At 48.2% G+C, this 18194-nt stretch overlaps 1 protein-coding gene across 4 annotated transcripts in view; it reads left to right on the plus strand.

The window, feature by feature from the left end:
• Positions 1–18194, plus strand: part of CAMKK1 (calcium/calmodulin dependent protein kinase kinase 1) — a 112819-nt gene that overhangs the window by 65827 nt on the left and 28798 nt on the right. For all 4 annotated transcript variants that reach the window (XM_030028304.1, XM_030028305.1, XM_030028306.2 and 1 more), the window contains 4 exons: positions 52–185; positions 781–817; positions 3270–3291; positions 5289–5377. In XM_030028304.1, coding sequence (XP_029884164.1) covers positions 52–185; positions 781–817; positions 3270–3291; positions 5289–5377 — 282 coding nt within the window. The remainder of the gene's footprint in view (positions 1–51; positions 186–780; positions 818–3269; positions 3292–5288; positions 5378–18194) is intronic.

Raw genomic sequence — 18194 nt, forward strand, 5'->3', positions numbered from 1 at the left:
CAGGTGCTGCTGAAAAGTGAGTAGTTCTTCACCATGTTATCACGATTGCAGGTCGGCCTCCTCCCAGAGGGTCAAAAGCATCCTCCGGAGAGCAGCCAAAACCCATGGCACCACTGGACAGAGTCTATCAGGAAATAGCCATCTTAAAGAAACTGGACCATGTCAACATAGTTAAGCTGATAGAGGTGAGCTGCTTCTCCACCTAAGCTATACTGAAACAAGTCTGGTTTGTATTGCAACAAAAGGATCTTTCTTCAACTGCTCCTACTTCAGCCAAAATTGGTTTAAAATAGTTGTTCAGAAATTTAGGCTGGTGATTCCAAGCAAGATCATACCAATTATGTATGACAAACTGACATACTTATCCTGGGTTTTGGGCTGGTTGCCCAAGAGAAGGCAGCTAGCTGTGCTGGTAGAAATAACAGCAAGCTTTGACTAGTGCAACTTGTGCGTAGACAAGCCTGGGAAGGTGCACAACTGCAAGACTTCGGTGCCATTTTCAATATTGGCTGAGGTCAGATTAGGACAAGCAGTGCCTTTATTGGTAGGCTGTTTCTCCAAATACAGGCAGAAGCCCAGACTTTTCTGGAGACAAGATCTGTGTCCTCCAAAGCCCCTCTCTCTGCAGGAATCTCTAAATATTAGTCTAAGTCATTCTCAGTGCTCTGCCACTCAACACAGTGTACAGGGAGCAGTAAAATGTTGATTAAAAATCTCTTCTCTTCTTCTGCTGTTTTTCTCTTTTCCCCTTTCCCCTTATCTCTCTGTTATCAATTACAGGTCCTTGATGATCCTGCAGAGGACAACTTGTACATGGGTATGTGAATCACTAAATGCTAACAGAACCGTCTGGGCTTAGAGCTAGTGGTGCAAGTAACATGTACCAGGGCTCAGCATCAATACCAGGAGGAAACTTGTACCAACTTCAGTGGACTTATTTTTTCTGAAGTTATATGCCTGTAAAGGCAGCTGGGATTAAAGGGCCCCTTGCAGTAGGGTAAGGCAGCCTTGTGTGTTAGTACAGCTGTGCACATCTCCTTGCCATGGGGACACTAAAAAGACGTGACAGCAGCTCTGCCCTCCCCGATGTATACGTCGGTTCCAGTCCTAGAGCCAGGAGAGAAGGGAAGGGTGCAGGATGGTTTTTCATCCTCCTGGTATGAGGTTGGTCTCTCCAGACTCCTCCTGTAGACTGTGGATACTGGTAGTGACTCTGGAAATCAGTCTTGTCTCAGGGTGTTCCCTCTAACCCCTGCAGAGAGACTGACCACCCTGCTGAGCCTCAGGACCTCCTAAGATAGCAGCACTCCTGCCTTTGGCCTCTGAGCCCAGACCCTGCCGTGGGGTGCTCAGATGGAAAGCCATAGCTGACTGTGCGTTTATGCAGAGGGCAGGGGAATTCCCACCCATTTTGTCTTCCTCTCCCCCAAACCTTGGAAGTGCCAGCCACAGCCTAACCCCCATTTGGGCAAAACCTGGAGGGGCAGGCCTGGGAGGCACTGAGGTGCCCTCTGAAGTGGGCCAGAGGAGGGGGATATCTGACCCTATTACATCTCTGCTTCCCGGTAATGTTTCCTGATAAGACAGGCTCAAAGGCTGCTTCTCATGAAATAATTATGGGAAGCTTTTGAAGCTGCCAGTAAAAGGGGGCTCTGCCTAGCAAATGAAGCTATTTGCCTTTGAAAGGCCGCTTTTCCCTTTTGGCTGAAGCCCCAGTGGCACTCCGGCAGCATCGCAAAGCTGCAGCCAAGGCAGATGCACGTGTGGTGGGGAGGGCGGCTGAGGCCATTGTTTAAAAGGCCTGAACTCCTGGGATGGAGAGAAGGGGAGAGAGGAGGTAGCAAGCTTTTTTGTTGAATGAAAATAAATGCATGAGGAAGTCAAAAAAGCTGCAGAAAAGAAAAAAAAAAAAAAAAAAACCAAACCAAACCCAAGCTCTCCCTGTGGAGCAAGATAACAGTCCCAGAAATGGCGGTAATAGCAGCAGGACAAGTGGGAAATCTCTTGGTCCCATTGGTGGTCCTGGGGAGATTGCACTGGTCCTTGGGCAGCGAGTAGTGTTTGTGTCTGTGTTGTCCATGCCCCATCACCTTTTTGCTCTGCCTGGGATCCCGTGAGTGGTTCAGGCAGACAGATGCAGGCAAATCAAGCTCCTGCGTCTGGAGTTCCCTTGGCAGCAAGGGGAAGCTGTGGGTGCTCAGCGCTGCTCAGGATTGAGCCTTCTGCAAGTGGGTTTCCTCCCTCCTGCTGCTGACCCAGCCGATGATAACTGCACATTTCTCCTTCCAAAAATGTCCCCCACTACAAAGCAAAACTAGAGAAAGTGGAGTTTGCTCTTTGCTAATTTGCTCTTTGCTAAGTACTGCTGTGCGCACTCTCTGCTGTGTGCTCATTGGGAAGAAAGCAGGGGATGGAGGGTGCTGATAGAAATTGAGCAACCTTCAATGGCACAAGATGGTTGAATAATGAAATGCTGCCACAAGCTGCAGCTTCTTCAGCCTGGAGAGCAAGAAGAGCCAGTGCAGGCTGGCTTGTTGTGTTTGTACCTTCAGTTGGTCTAACATCGTAGCTGTAAGCAGGCCTGCCTGGTGCTTTGGGGAGGGTGATCTGCTCAGATTTCTTGGGAGGTGCAAAAAATCCTTTAGTAATTCATGAGGAAACAGCGCTCCTACTAGATAAAGGCAGATCCTTCTCCTGTTTGCAGAACAGGTCAGAGACACGATCAGAAAAACACATTGCCACTACCCCTCTAAGACACAAAAACTCATGTGCTCTACAAACCTCAACTCACACTAACAAATCCTCTCCAATTGCTCCTGCCAGGGAGCGTTTACCTCTGACAGCCATGTAGCTGTGCTGCTGATTGACACAGCAGAAATGGAGCAACATGTTCTTACAGCATCTCATTCGGTATCAGCAATTTAGCAGACATATCACACCAAACACCCTGCCTGAAGGTACTGAAAAAGATGGGGCTCAACTCAGCAAGGGCTGACACTGGGAGCAGCAGAAATGTGGCTGATAAATTAGCACCCGCTATCTTCCTGCGTGGAGCTGGCAGGAGGTGGGGATATTTTTCTTTACTGAAGAGATGAATATTTTCATTTTGCATCCTCTGGTGTCCTTGTCATGGGTGAGGGAAGAGAAGTGAATGGAGATAAATTGATTTTGCAGGTATGGGAATGGATGTGTTTTTGTAGATGCTAAAAAATGAATAAGCCCAGTCCCTTCTTCTGATTCATTCATGGTTTGATTTCCTTTTCTTGCAGTGTTTGACCTCCTGAGGAAAGGGTAAGTAGCCTTCCTGGGATCCCTTGTGTTGAAATTTTTGGCGTTCATCATTAGCTTCCTACGTGAAATGGACGTTTGATATGTACAGTGGGGCAAACCGCTGTCTGCAAGCAAGGACAGAGCAGGCAAAATCCAGCTGTAGTTGCCTTTCCACAGTTACAGCCTGGAATGATGTGGTGAATAGTCACGGGCTGGGAGGACATGTCCTGGTGTCAGGCTTTGATCTGAAAAACAAATTTGATGCCTATTCCCCATCAGGTGCCTGGAAGAAAAGGTTTTAATAGGAATACTCTGCTGGGTTAACAGCCACATCATGGCTTCCTCTGGCACAAGGGGTGTGTGGTTGCATCAACATTTACTTGCCACCCACTGCCTTATTTTGCCCCTAGCACTAACATATTGTGGGAGGCTGTTTTGTTGGCACGTTTTTCCATAGCAGCAGAAGTGATAAGGTGACGGGAGTCTCCTCACTGCTTTTTGCTACACCTGCACTGATTCTGCAGCTCTGCAGAGTCACAGTGACATCAGAAGAGCTGTGCCCAGGATGGGGGAGATTCCCGAAGGGCTTATTTTTTTTCTCTCTGGCCCCATGAACAAGCCTCTTGCAGGCTGCCAGCTCCAGCGGGTTGCTGGTGAGAGGCTCCCCAGTCTCCCTGGTGACCAGGCTGATGACTCTCCTGTAGGAGAGGGGGAGGAACAAAAAGCTCCTGTAATCAGCTGTGGCCAGGGAACGTGCAGCTCGGCCAAGTGCAGCCTGTCTGCCTCTAGCAGAAGGCAATTAGACTCCATTAGTGGCTCTGCCATTCCTGCTGCTCACATCATTTCTCCCTGGTTTCAGCAGCAGAAAAATGTGCATGAAGAGGGAGGGAAGGCAGTGGCAGAAAAATGCAAATGGGAGATGAAGGTCATCAATCAAATGGGCAGCAAGGCAGAAGAGAGAAACGCTGCAGGAAGGATTTGCTGCTGGGTGCTGAGGGGAAGAGCTGCAGAGCCTGGTTTTGGCAATGGGCTATTCTCTGCCAGGGTTTGGCTTGCAAGGACAGTGTCTCAGGAGCACCTCACTTAAATTCTGCTCGAGTCAGTAAGCATATGTCCAAATGCAAGGTCAAGCTGATGAGCACAAGCAGGATTAACGCCCAGTGCAGTGAAGTCCTTAGCTCCTGCCATTCATCTGCTGGGGAACAGAAGATGCTGACTAGCTCTTACAGCCTCTTTGCCCTCAGCTTTCAGCAGGCACAGGCAGAAGAGGGGCTTTTAGAGGATACTGTGCGTCTCTCAGCAGTGGCGGCATACAAAGGAAAGGAGAGGAGAAGCTGACCAGGTAACCTTGGCTGTTTAAGGCTGAATGGCTGAGTTCTGGTGGTGGCTGAACCCTGAACAGCTAAATAGGTTTTCAGAGCAGTTTAGCACAGTGCACTGGAAATATTCCCACTTAACCTTTGAGCCAGTGGTTTCTGTCTAAGTTCTGCCTTGGTTTAGACTAGCTGCACACTGGTGTTGCTTCAGGACTCAGCCCCAGCAGGCATGACTTCCAGTGCACAGCAATGGGCACTCTGTCCCCACTGCTGCCCGGTACCTCCTGGTGATGCTGGTGCTCACAGCCATGAGCAGCTTTAGCAAGAAACCAAAGGCCAGATCCAGTTTCGTTCTTTCACTACACTTTTCCTATTAGGACTCTCAGTAAATAGTGTTTGCCTTATTTTGTATTTGCTGCACACAGCAGCAGTTAATCCTGACGTTGACGAGGGCTCTGTGGCTCTTGCTGGCTCAGGGACTGTGCAAAGCCACCCGTCACCGCTAGCCGAGCTCACTAACCTAGGTGTCACCACATCCAGAAAGGATGGCTACACCTCCATCCTGTGTCACAGCACCCAGAACCTCTTGGCAGCCTGGCCATCAGTGCTGGCGACATGGTGATGGACAACATGAAACTCCTCCAGCAAGGAGTGTTACTGCCATTCTGCAAAGTACTTAGTTACTCTCCCTCTTCCTAACAGGCCTGTCATGGAGGTACCAAGTGACCAGCCCTTCAGCGAGGAGCAGGCTCGGCTTTACTTCCGAGACATCGTCTTGGGCATTGAGTACTGTGAGTACCACCAGCACTGACAGCAGCTTTGCAGAGCATGTGCGTCGGCCTCCTGCTAAGCTGGGGAGAAGCCTCTCGACTCTGGTGGGCTGTCAGTTGAGCGAGTGAGGTCCCCTCTAATTGCATGTGATGAGGTTTGCAGTTGGTGGTGGCCCCACTCAGCTCAGGTTTTACCCAGGCAGTACCACAGATGCCGGGAGCAGGCATTCCTTACAAAGGATGTTAGGAAAATAGTGGCTTCCTTCTTTCTTCCATTTATCTCTTTTTGGAGAGCCTCTTTTAAGGCAATAGCAGAGCCAGAAAATGGGTGTTTGCAGTGATACGGACTGAATTAGTTAGCTTCAGCTGGAACAAATTTCTGTCTGTAGCTTAGCAGGGCAAGTGCTGGTCATGGGGAGAGCTGGCGAGCGGCATGGGGAGGGTGTCTGTCCTCGTCCACTCCCTCTGCAGCATCAGTCTGAGTGACTCCTTGTCGCTTAGGGCTGCTGGGTGACGAGAGCCCAGCACTGCTGTGCCCTCTCAGGGAGGTGGTGACTCGAGTGTGTTCTGTCTGAAGATGCCAGCAGCAGGGTTCCTCTTTGTAGCCTATTTGGTTATTGTCACCTTTTTCTAGTAAGTCTTCTCCCGGTGTGGCTGAGGCCAGATTCTTTGCTGAGGGCCTGTCCTGAAGAGTACAAGAAGGCCATGATAGGTCTGTAAATGACAGCAGGGATTTTTCCGGCCCCATTGTAGTGGACATGTCCCTGTTGGCATGAACCTGGCAGGGGTGGGAGAAGAGGGGTCCCTGAATTGAAGACACAAGGTAGAGCGGTCTGTGTGCTAGCATCTTGTGAGCATGGGCCCTGAGGAGCAGCGAGGGCTGGCTGGTGTTTCCCCTCGTGGATTCTTAGCAGAGCTGGCATGTCCATGTAACCTCTTGCTCTCCATAGCAGGGGCTGTGAGGCTGTCAGATGGTGTGTTTTTCTCACTGCTGATCTGCAGACCTTGTGCTGCAGGCTTCATGGCTGGGCTTCTCTTCTGACCTGTGCCAGCAGTGGGAGGATACCCATGAAATTGCTGGTTGCTTTCTTTTCTGTAAGACAGACTTCTGCAAGTAGCAAGCACAGTAGAGCTGGGCATTTATGGTACAGGACACATCCCTACCATGCAGTCGGGTGTGGGTCAGAAAGCCTGGTGCTTTGATGTGGTGTGGCCCTGGTAGCTGGCATTACTCCCATGCTGTGTTGACATTACACTGCACATTCCCACTCCTGAGCCTCCTACCAGCATTGTCACCAAGTCAGAAGGCACAACTCGGATCTCCTGCTGCTCGCTCACCTTAGGTCCCTGCCTTTATCCTCAGCTCTACTGCTTGCACTGGAGCAGTTCACGTACAGGGTGCTGATGGGGACCCACGTAGCATGGTCTAATACGCGAGAGGTACCCATGAGTCAGCTGGTCTGCAGTTACTAGTTCTGTACCAGCTGGGCACATTGTCAAACTGCTGGTGAGCTGTTTGTCTCTGTGCCTGTTTGATTCTGCTGTCCTCCTTGCAGACAGCCTTCCATAGAGTTTAGTGATCTCATCATTGACTGCTTTCTCTGCATACTGATACACTAAAGGATTGACCATGGTTGGACAGCTGAATATAAGGAAGAGTCAATACAGCTTTCGCAGAGGCAATTCACACCTCACAGATCTATTAGTTTTCCAGAGGAGATAACAAACATGTAGATAAGGTGATTCTGTTACTATGTTGTGTTTCGATTGCCACACAGCTTTTGATTAGATCCATTAACAGTAGCTCATAAAGAAGCTCATAAGTCTCTTTGGTTGGATGGCCTCTTGTGGATTAATAACTAGACAATCAGGAAGGTAGGAGTAAAGCTTTCACAATGAAGAAAAGTCACTAGTGCAGTTAAACAGGAATCCATAGTGTGGCCTGCGTTGTTCAATATATTCCTAAATGACCAGAAAAAGGATAGAGTACAATAAGAGGTATTGGTGATGACATCTGGTTATTCAGGATAGTCATTGTTAGAACTGACTGCGAAGACTGGCAGGAAGATGCCATGATAGCGAGTGATGGCATGATAAAATGACAGATAAAATTTCTTGTTGCTGACTGCAGGGTAATGCATGAGGGGGAGAAACAAAACTAAAAATACATACATCGTGACTGCTCTAAATTAGCTGTTCTCACTCAGACTTCATTCTGGATAGTTCTCTTGAAAATGCCAGCCCATTACTTAGTGACATTCAACAAAGCTAACAAGATTTGGGGAATTATTGGGAATGAAATAGAAAAGAAAACAGAAAATGTCATTATACAGTTATTTGGATCTGTAAGAGCTCTTAGGTGCAGGCGAGGAGTATCTTGATTATTTTGTGCAACTCTGCTCACCCTGTCTTAGAAACAGCTCTCTAGAACTGAAAAAGACCCAAGAAGGGTGATCAGGATGGTCCTGGAACATCTTCTGTACAGAGATGGAACATAAGACCAAAGCTCTTAGGATTTGAAAATTATCATGGGAAAGGGTGATATGACAGAGGCTTATAAAATCCTAAGTGTCAGAGAAGCGATGAACAGGGAATGAATCTTCTCTGTCTCTAACAACACAAGAACTAAGGGGTAGGAAACAAAATACTCAGGTAGCCAGTTTAAACCAGAAGGAATTACTCTTTCATGTAGCATGTAATTAAACTGTGAAATTCAGTGTTAGGGAGATAGCAGGTGCCAGAACTAAATGGGCTCCAAGTGATTAGACAGGTCTATAGAGGAAAGGCGTATCAAGGATGATGAAATATGAGGATACAGGCAGAGTTTGCCATTGGGCTGCCTAAAGCGGGAAGTGTGGGTACTGCAGGTGTTACATCTCTCTGCCTGATGCTTTTCCCCAAGCTATTGACCCTGGCAGGAGATGGGGTGCTGGGGTAGGTGGGCCTTTGGTTTGGCTCTCTTCTATCCTCGTCTCTTGTCCAGCAGCTTGTCCACGTTGTCCTTGAGGTTGTCACCGTGCTTACCTGACGGCAGAGGTAGCTGCGCTGTGCCAGGTTCTCTGATTTAGGTTAGCTTGGCATATCTCAGGTGTGACAAACTTTTATAAACCTGGCTTACTTTGGCAGTGCAAATGCATGGTTTTGATGGCAAATCTGAAGGCAGGGCAGAGGGAGGGACAAGGACGCTTGAGCAAGTGATTGTCATCCCCACTCAATGAGCAGTGCAAAGCGTGAAAGGTCAGACCATGTGCAAGACAGGGCTGCATCACCCTCCTTGTTTAGTCCAAGGTGAGGTTTTCTCCAGCTGTTTCAACCTTAGGAAATAAATACCTGCTTCTTTCACAAACCAGAGGGAATTGTTTCAAATGTGCTTTCAAAAAGCCAATGTGTAGATGCGTCAAACTCAAAAGTAACATTTCATGCTACTGCAGTGCTTTGAGCCACGTCTGCCTTAATTTCACCAATCTCTGCTGGCCCTTGCAAGCTCAGCAGCTCCTCAGAGCCAGAGCAAGCCCCTCACTTCTACAAGGCTTTTGTTGAAGACTCACCTGATTTCAAACACCCACAGAGTCTCTGAGCTTGATGGACCTTGCCGAGAAAGTGGAAGGTGGTTTGCAGTGCCCTGGCCCATCTCCACATTGAAATGCAACACCACCTCATTTTTTGTCTAAAACCAGTGGGTGGGAGAAAGTCAATGTTTGCAAGTCCATGACAGTCCAAAAGCTTCCAGGTGCTGCCAAAATCAGTCAGGTCACCCCAGAAAGGTGGTGGAAATGTATACAGGAATGGGAAGCTCAAGACTGTTTTTCAGTAGAGTTTGAAGGGTGAAGACTGCAGCTTTTTAATTTTCATTAGCATTCACATTATAGCGGAACCTGTATGCCTCAGCTGGGGGATCCAACCTCTGCTGTGCTGGATGCTGCTGGCATAATAGTTCCTGCTCAGAGGAAACTTCGAGTTTAGAAGAGAGTTTAAAAAAAAAAGTTTTAAAAAGTAGTAGTAAGCTGTGGGTAGTCCTAGGCAGAGGGAGTGAAACTGGGCAATACATTATAGGATGCCCAAGCACTCCCAGCAACAGGAACAACAGGATGCTTTATTTTGGCCTATTGAGTAACCGCTTATTTTATTAGTGAATGAAAGTTTAAAAATGGCGTTCTCTCAGAACTCCTGTGTAAATGCGTGGTAATTATTATGTAATTAAGAGGAAAAGCTCACCGTCTGTGCACGCTGAAGGAAAAGTGTTGCCAGGCAATCTAGAGATTGCAAGGTAATTTTAATGTAAGCATACATAATTGTTATATAATTTGGGAGACTCAATAACCATGCAGCTGCTTGAAGCTTGCAGTCATCACAACAGCAAATGCATCATTGCTGATTGGGTTTTATTACATTAGAAGTTGCAAACTGGATTACTGTCAGAGCCTGCAAGGCGTTAATCCAGGCCAGTGTGCTACCCTTGGTGCAAACGATCTGTGGTGAGCGGGAAGGGGCCACAGGAGCTAAGCTGGTGGGAGACATGGGCTGACCTTTTAAATTACCAGTGGTGGCACACTGTCCATGGCCTCTGTGTGTCCATGAGGACTGGTCACCACTGGTTATTCATGATGCTTGCCTGGGGTGGAGGTCTCCTGCAAGAGGGCTGGCTGTGGGGAGAAGTGTTTGGAGGGAGGCAGTGGTCAGTGTGATGAGAGCAGAAACATCCCATGCTGGGCGGGAAGCCTGGCTTAGGCACGGTGGGAGGCAGGGACAGATGCCCTGGAGAGAGCCAAGAACTCCTCCATTCAGGCAATGGCACAGTGCCACCTTGCTTTGTTGACTGCTTTTGGCTGGGTTTCTGGGTTTCGTATGTTTCCGGGAAGTGCACTTTGATATATGCATGGTCCCAGCCTCATTCACTGAGCAATGAAGAAACAGAGGCAGGTTCAAGGACTGAGAGTTGGGGAGATCTGCCCATTGTAGAGTATCCCTTCCTCTGGCCCACAAACTGCTGGGAAAATGTTTTGAGCTTAAGTGTGGTAATATTACTGGTTCACATGTTCTGTTTTTGTATGCCTGTCTTAGACCTGGGCTCTGTTGTGGGGATTATGTCAGGAGTTATTTGAGCACATGCAAACTTTAATTCCCATCCTGGTGAAATGGGGCCTATGAAGGAAAGTGCTTTTACTCCCACTTGCAAGACTTCCCCAGTACTTACGGCATTGCACGCGCATGCTCGTGAACTGGAGAGGTAGGCTGTCATCTGGGTGTTGTAAGTACCACTGGAGTGGTAATTTCACGATGTACTTAAGTGCTTTGGATGGAAAAGTTCTGCTGGATTATTTGTGTCATTAACTAAAGCATGTGCTTAAGCATCTCTGTGAATTGAGGATACATGCAATTACCTCCCTTTCCACTTGTAACTTCCCTCTAGTAGTGCTTATCTGGGGTTATTTAAGCTTCAGTCTCCCTTCTAGTAAGGCAAACATTGGTTTCCCAATGACACTCAACAGAAATGGATGTGCTGGATAGCGAATAGTCACCGAAGGAGTTAGCAGCTGCAGCAGGAGTCAATCCTGAAAGCTGGGAGGTGAATACGGTGCTCCCCGGCAGAGCCAGGCAGCTGTGGGTCAGCCCAGAGTGCCTTGCAGCTGGGACCCACCAGCTGTGCTGGCCAGGCAGGGGTCCAGCTGTGCTGGCCATGCGGGCGTCCAGCTGTGCACCCTGCAGCATGCCTTCCAGCACCCTGAGATCAGTGGCCCAGGTATTTCCTCAGCCAGTGGTTTTGTCTTTGTATTTAATGGTCTCTGATATTGTTCCATTCATTTGTCAATCCCTTTTTAAACTTGTGTAAATCTTCAACATCTGTTACCTCCTAATTTACATGCTGTGGGGAGCAGTTCCCATTCGGGGTTGAGTCTGATCCTGCAGGTTTCAGCTGATGCCAGAAGTGACTGGGAACCATCATGCCCTCTCTGTGCCACCCCTGGGTTATAGACCTCTGTCACATCCTCATGGGTGGCTTTTCAAGACCACAGAGTTCTTGTCTGTGCCAAGTGTCCTTCCACCCCTTTGACCATCAGTTAGAAAAAGCTAGCAGTCCTGGAGCCCCCCCAAGCCTTGTTAGTTGGGAGTATGACAGTATTTCAGAGTTGTCTTCTACAGTAAATTTGGCTGAAAATACTGCAGGAGTTGACATATCCCTCTCCCAACAAAGCTTACAGGTTTGCTGGACAAAGACATATTTTGCTGTTTTACTTCAGATATCCTGGATATGGTGATATCTGAATACAGGTTTGACTTCTTAAAGGCAGTTAAATTTCTTTCTGGATTGACTCAGTGGTGACTTATATTTAATAACTGCACAGTAAATGGGTTTGAGTGAAGGTGAATTTGGTGTCATGCCAGTTTGCTTTGGCAGATGAACAGTGGAAACCAGTACCAGGTGAAGCGTGTAACAGGAGGATTTTCTTCCAGTGTCAGGCTGCTGTCTGCTGGCCAGAAATATTTTCCTTGATGTGAGCAGATGTTTGGTTCAACACAAGGAGTAGATACCTTAAACTTTTCTCCAGTGGCAGAGGATGTATGTGGGAGCTGCAGGAGAGGTCGTGAGGGAGAAGCATACTCCATCAAAAGACATGAGGGATATGCCAGGCAGGTATCCCAGTTTGGCTTTAGGATCGGGACACAAGTAGCTTCATTTAGTAAGAGCCTAAGTAAGGAATAAGAATAAGCAAATGGAAGGTCTGTCTAAGCAGGTAGCCTGGCTGTGACACTAGCCAGGAGCAGACAGCGCAGAACACGCACGCAAGCTTGACCCAGGGGAAAACCCTGCTGACTTGCACAGTCAAGATGAAACACAGCAATTGTCCCTTCTGCTGTTTAGCTGCAAGCTCAGTATTTTATCCAGCTCACAAGAAGCTGAAACCGTTGCTGTCAGTGTGGCTGAAAGGAAGACAAAATGTTATTTCCTGCATCATCTGTAGAAAATGCACAATTTCCCCCCTGCAACTGTGCCTAGGGAAACTAAGGGTGGCAATTCTGGTCCCCTCTGCAGAGGCATCCTTGTCTCCTCTGAGCTATTAGGTTGAAGGGGTCATGACACGCAGCTAAAGCAGTTGGGGAGTTACCTTTCCAGCAGCAGTTTTCTGCAGGGCACCTGTATGAATGCCTGCGATGCTCTGGAGCCCTGCACGCTAAGCCTGGAGCAATAACGAAGTGCCTGACATGCAGATCAAAGCTGGCTTTTCTGGGATAAGGCTTAATCTACTTCATCATCGATCTGTGAGTATAATTTCCATTGTCTTAAAAGGAAATTTAAGCAAATAAATCAACAACTGCGTCAACACATGCTTGTCTTTTCTGAAGAATATCTACTGGAGCGTAAGCTCGGGGCAGGTGTGCTTGAAGCATCAGTGGTGTAGATGGGTTTGATCCTGTTTGGCTCTTGGCAGAGGTGAGTTCCTCAGACCTCATGTTGGCGTGGGCCAGCACAGCTGGTACGCGAGTCTGTGATGTAGCTGCTGCCTGTTCTACTGTGATTCCCAGCAAGCTACTTGATCCATCTGTGCCTCCATTCCCATGTGGGAAATGGGGACCTGCTCCTTCTCTGCTCCAGCCTCTTGCCTGTGCAAGTTCAGAGCCCCTCAAAATGGAGCATGTTGACGTGAGGGCTCTCAACTGCAACTACAGCTGCAAGGTGCTGGGTGTTATAAATGACACCACCAGGAGAAGATGGGCTGGCTTGTGCTTTATCACGTGCAGACAAGCTCTGTTCAGATGATAAAAAAACCAAACAAAAAACCTTTCACGTAGCTGCAAGTGTTGCTGATACTGATCGATGAGGACTTTGTGTAAGAGTGAGAGTAATTAGCTGGTGGAGCAGATCAGAGAGATGTGCTAGAGCCTCTTAAGAAAGAGCAAGCACTTTGATTTTTGTTGTCATTGTTTAATGCAGTTACATAAGTGATTGTGCTTGGGGTTAGAAGCATCCCATGGCACAGACTGTGCAGATTGTTTTGGCAGTACTTGCTGCACGTGTCCTGCTCCCCACTTTCCCAGTGGTCCCTTGAATGTTGGCACGTGTGTAGCTGTGGCAAGAAGCTCTGCGTGTCCTCTCTGACTGCTGATATATGATGTGCTCACGTGGGTTGGAGGACAGGTGTAAAAGGGCAGCCTTTGGCAGGGCTACTTCTTCTTCCTCTTCCTCGTTGCTTCCTACCGGCAGTATCCCATACCTATCCCTTCTGCCAGGAGGGCGATGGTCAGCCAGATGCTGAAGATGGAGCACCAATGGAAGCTGAACTCTTCAAAAAGGGCTGGGCAGTGCTGGGTGTTGGGATCTCCCTTTGTAAAACCTGGGCTTAAGCAACATGTTTAAGTGGCGGAAGTTTGATGGATGCAGCAAAAGAGTGGCAAAATAGCGAACAGAGCTGAGAAAATCAGAGCTGGGATCCTCACCCCAGCTGCTACACGAAACCCCTGCAATGAGCTGAGCATGGGATGGAAGGTGTTCCCCTGGCACAGCCCGCTATGTCCATGTCCTCCGGCTCTTTCTTGGTGGAGCACTGCAGACAAGTACAGAGGCTTGATTCAAAGAGCAGCCTTCTGTTTTAAGCTCTGGATGGTGGTGCAGCAGTTTCTTTGGGAGGGTGTTAAATCATTTCTTTGCTACAGGGGTGATGTGAGAGTAATACTAAGCAGACTCTGCAGTAGCACCATATGGATTGCTTTTGCCCTTGAATAGGAATGGGATTCTGGTTTTAATCAAGTATAATTCAGCATTGGCCTCAGTAAATAGCAGGATGTGTCAGTGCATTGCAAAATTTTATATGTATAATTTTTAAATTAGCTTTTAGCAAGTTGGTATTAACCTGCTGGAGCTCTAAGGTTTCCAGAAGGGAATGCAGTGAAAGGCACCTTTTTTAAAGGACCAAGGAACAATCTTTCTTTTTCTAGCACTTTTATCTCTGCTCCCTCTTGGTCTTCACCGGCTGTTAATCTAGGCAGACAGTTCCCAGGCGTTTGCTTCTGAATGAAAAGGAAAGCCTATTTAGTCTCCGAATAGCCTGCGGTATCTGGAAACGAGGAGCATTTGTGAAATGAGTTGCATGTTGTGAAAAAACTGGCTTGTCCCACTGAAGGCAGCCAAGGGACTGAACAGAAAGAAATTACGTGCTCAGCAGGGCTTTGCTAACAAGCAGTGAAGGAGCAGGGAGGCAGAGCAGCAGGAGACCTGCGGAGACCCCAGGCAGGGCTGTGTGCTGCACGCACAGAGTGGAGCCAGCTGGCCCAGCAGCAGAGATCCTCCCCAAAGTCTGCCCCATTCTCCAGCCCCATCCACTGTACCACAGCCACCGAAGATTCACCCTGCCTGAACGCTGCTTTGCAATACGAGTGCTGCAGGATCTGTAAGCCATGGCACCGTTTACAGCCATGATGCTCTAGGACCTTGGTCTTGCCCCATACCTTTCCGAGTGGCTGGGGTACAGCCGAGCAGTGAGATCCTCTCGGGGGCAATGTGCGTGCTAACAGCAGTGATAATACTTGGAGTACTGGCTTTCTGCAAGAGTTTCATTTTGTGGTTATTGAAGTTGTTTGGCTCTGACTATATTGCAAGCTTGGTTCTTCAGGGACGCTGACCCCCGTTCAGAGGCACGTAAACGTGTGCTTTCTTTTAATACCATTCCCACATCACCTGCTGGCTTTTCACAGAGATGATGTTTGGCATATGCCAAAGTGGTGTCCTAAATGGTCATGTTTTGTCACCTGGAAGTACAAGCTAGCTGCTCATTCCCTGGACAGTCGACACTGAGACTGTTTGCAGACTCTGAGGTGTCTAGACAGCAGAATACAACTGGGTAGGTCTGACAGGCACGCTGTCTTGTTGTCTAGGGCCTAGGTGAGAAACCGTGTTTGTGGTACTGATGAAGCTACGGGAGAAGTGGGTGCACACTGCCTGAAACTGTTGAAATGATGTGAGTAATCCAGGTGCACAGCTGGAGGGGCTTTCAGAGAGTTCATCCTGGGACAAGGTCTGCCATAAGGACCAGCTGCAAGGTCACGGGTAGCTTTTCATGAAGTTGTTGGGTGCTTTTTTCTGCCCCTGTTGGGAAGGTGTGAAAGCAGGAGAAGCAGGCAGCCCCAGCACAGCACACCCCACATCCTCATTGCTCTGAGAAACTGGATTTCTCTGCTTTGTACATTAAACACCCGAACTATTGTATCCATGCTGCTAATACCAACTGACTTAAAATACATCGTAACAAAAAACCAAAACAAAGTCCTGAAAAGCCATATTTTCAAGGAGACCTTTTATTTTGGGTCGTTGTTTCATACGGGTTCGAATTTGAACACCCGAGTGTGGGTTCCTCCCAGCTGCTATAGGCAGTAGGTGCAGCATACCTGCTAGAGGCTCTGTCTGAAATCAAGAGGGGCAGAGGAAGATGGTCCTTTCCTAACTGCTGCTCACATGCTGAGTGCTCTGAATCCTCCTCTGAGGTTGTATTTCTCCACCACATAGCAGCAGCCTTCAGCAGTCTTTTCTTAGGTACCTGTGCTCCATGCCCACAGTCAGGAGACAGTGTAGACTTTTAGGCATGATTTCCCTTGTTTCTGAGCACCCCAGGGCTCTAGCATTTGACTAAATCCAACTTCGGATGTGCCTGGTCAGGCTTTCTAACACAAGTTGTGATGAAAACGTAATACATGTGCCCTCACCTGTCATACCTGCTGCATTCATGGGGTGGCTGCAAGGCTTAGCAAACAGGTATTTTTAATGTGCTTTGGGATCTTTGCCTAGAGGATGCTCTAGAAATCCATGGGATTGTTATTCAGATGCAAATAGACCTGAAATACTGTTACCTTTCCACAGAAGTGAAGGATGGGTCTAATAAAACCGAATTTAACAGAGCGCTGCACAATCAGACTTTCTCCTAAGGGGTCTGTAATATCCTACATTGTTTCATTTTCATTGTGAAGAGGTATTGATCTATTCTTTGAATCGGGTCTGTCAGCACAGGAAGTACAGAGCGTCTTAGAGCCGAGGGAAGTTGTTCCAGTGAGCTACTGACCTCTGCTTTTAGAGCAAGATCCTTTCCAGGCAAAAGCAATGAGTGGAACCATTTTGTCAGTTTGTCAAAGCAGCCTCAGTAAAGTGCTCTGCTTCGGCCAGCTCAGCATCAGTTTTAACCTTGGGAGGTATGCAGACAGGTACATTTGCATGGGACTGAGTGTTTTTTGGTGGTAGATGTCCACCTTGTGTGTGTGGTGCATGGGGCCTGGGAGAGGAGCACCGATGGGATGGTCCTTCCCAAGGCTGCGTGCATCCAGCAGCCACATCCCCATGGCTGGACAGCGTGGGTCTGAGGGCAGTCTCGCCAGGGCTGATGTCTGCCAGCTTTGTGACTGTTTCTGTAATGTCGCAAGCAAAAAAACCCTAATGCCTTGCTGTGGCCAGTCTCTTTGAGCAGGGCACAGAGTAGCTGGAAGTTCCCTCAAAGGCATGGACTCGACTTAGGGGTCCCAGTTGCCCATGAAGGGAACTAAGGGGAGGTCATGGGTTCGTTTAAAAGAAGAATAATCCCCAAACCCTCTTGGAACAAGTTTAGGTGCAGCAATACAGATAGTTATTTTGGTTGTGTTTCTTTAAAGCACATTTGAGGTTTTTATTCAGATGTTGAAAGTGCTTTTCCTTTTCTTCAGTGCCTGATGCAGCCCTGCTCCTGTTTGCTAGCGGCTGTGTTGCAATGTGTCCTTAATCCCAAGGACAGGACAAGTGTTTTGTTTCTGGGACCTCTGGTCCTGGCTTCCAGTGACATTGAATAGCAATCCTAATGAAGGTGCCTTTCCTACCTCCTGCTCTTACATCTGCAGAGGGAAGAAGCTTGCTCCCAGATGCTTCAGGCTGGTGAAATCAGAGGGTTAATTTGAGCTGGTGGTTGTGTTTGACTATGGCTGTCACCTGCTCCCCTTGGGTGGCTCTGTGGGTTGCATGCTCCTTGTGCCATTGTCCCTTCTGTACAGTCATTAGCAGTCTGGAGGGTGTCATTAGTGGTAAGCTTCTATTTCTGAGATGCTTAGCTCTCCCTCTGGAGTTCTGCAGGGATAACACCATCTTTTCCTCTGTGAGTCGTGCTGGGAATGCAGATCATGCTGGTTTAACAAGTACCTTTCCTGTAAGACAGCTCTGTCCCCAGGCTCCTTTCTCAGTGTGTGGCAGTGATGCTTGTGTCACTGCAGGCACGTCCTGCCACTTGGCCAGTCAGCCTTTGGCCAGCCCTGCTGAATTAATTGTTCCCTGCCCTTCTCCCTGCAATGTGTTATCTGCAAGAGATCTGGACTTGCAGCAGAAGTTGGTGGGTTGGAAAGTTTTCTGAGCTTAGTTGTGTTGATGTCCTGCAGATGAGCAGTCCTGCTTCTTTTCTGTAGCTCTCAAAGAAGCCAGTTTTTTTCTATTGCCTACATATGGACTTGGGAATGATTTTGGGGGAATCTTTTACTCTTCTTTCTGCAGCCTTGTGTTGTACTGAACTGTACCAGTGGCAAGGCACAGCACAGGAGAGGATAAGACCATGCATTTTGAAGCCTGAAGCCCACTTTGGATAGCTGTGGAGGGGAGGAGGCCCACAGCAGCTGGCAGACTAAGACTTTAAGAATTGTGTTTCTTCAGAGCAGAAAAGGGATTTCAGGTTGCTTTCATCAGGTTAGCAGCTCCACACCAAATCATTTCTTGGCAGATGTGAGCTCTTGCTCTTACAATTTTTATAGCTGTGATGGAACCTCATTCAGTTACACCAGATGGTGCTCGGTGCACAATTCCTGTCCCCCGTCCTTCTCCCTTCATGGCTATTGCCTCTGCACA

This window comes from Aquila chrysaetos, chromosome 10 (assembly GCF_900496995.4).
Source record: "Aquila chrysaetos chrysaetos chromosome 10, bAquChr1.4, whole genome shotgun sequence".
NCBI lineage: Eukaryota > Metazoa > Chordata > Aves > Accipitriformes > Accipitridae > Aquila > Aquila chrysaetos.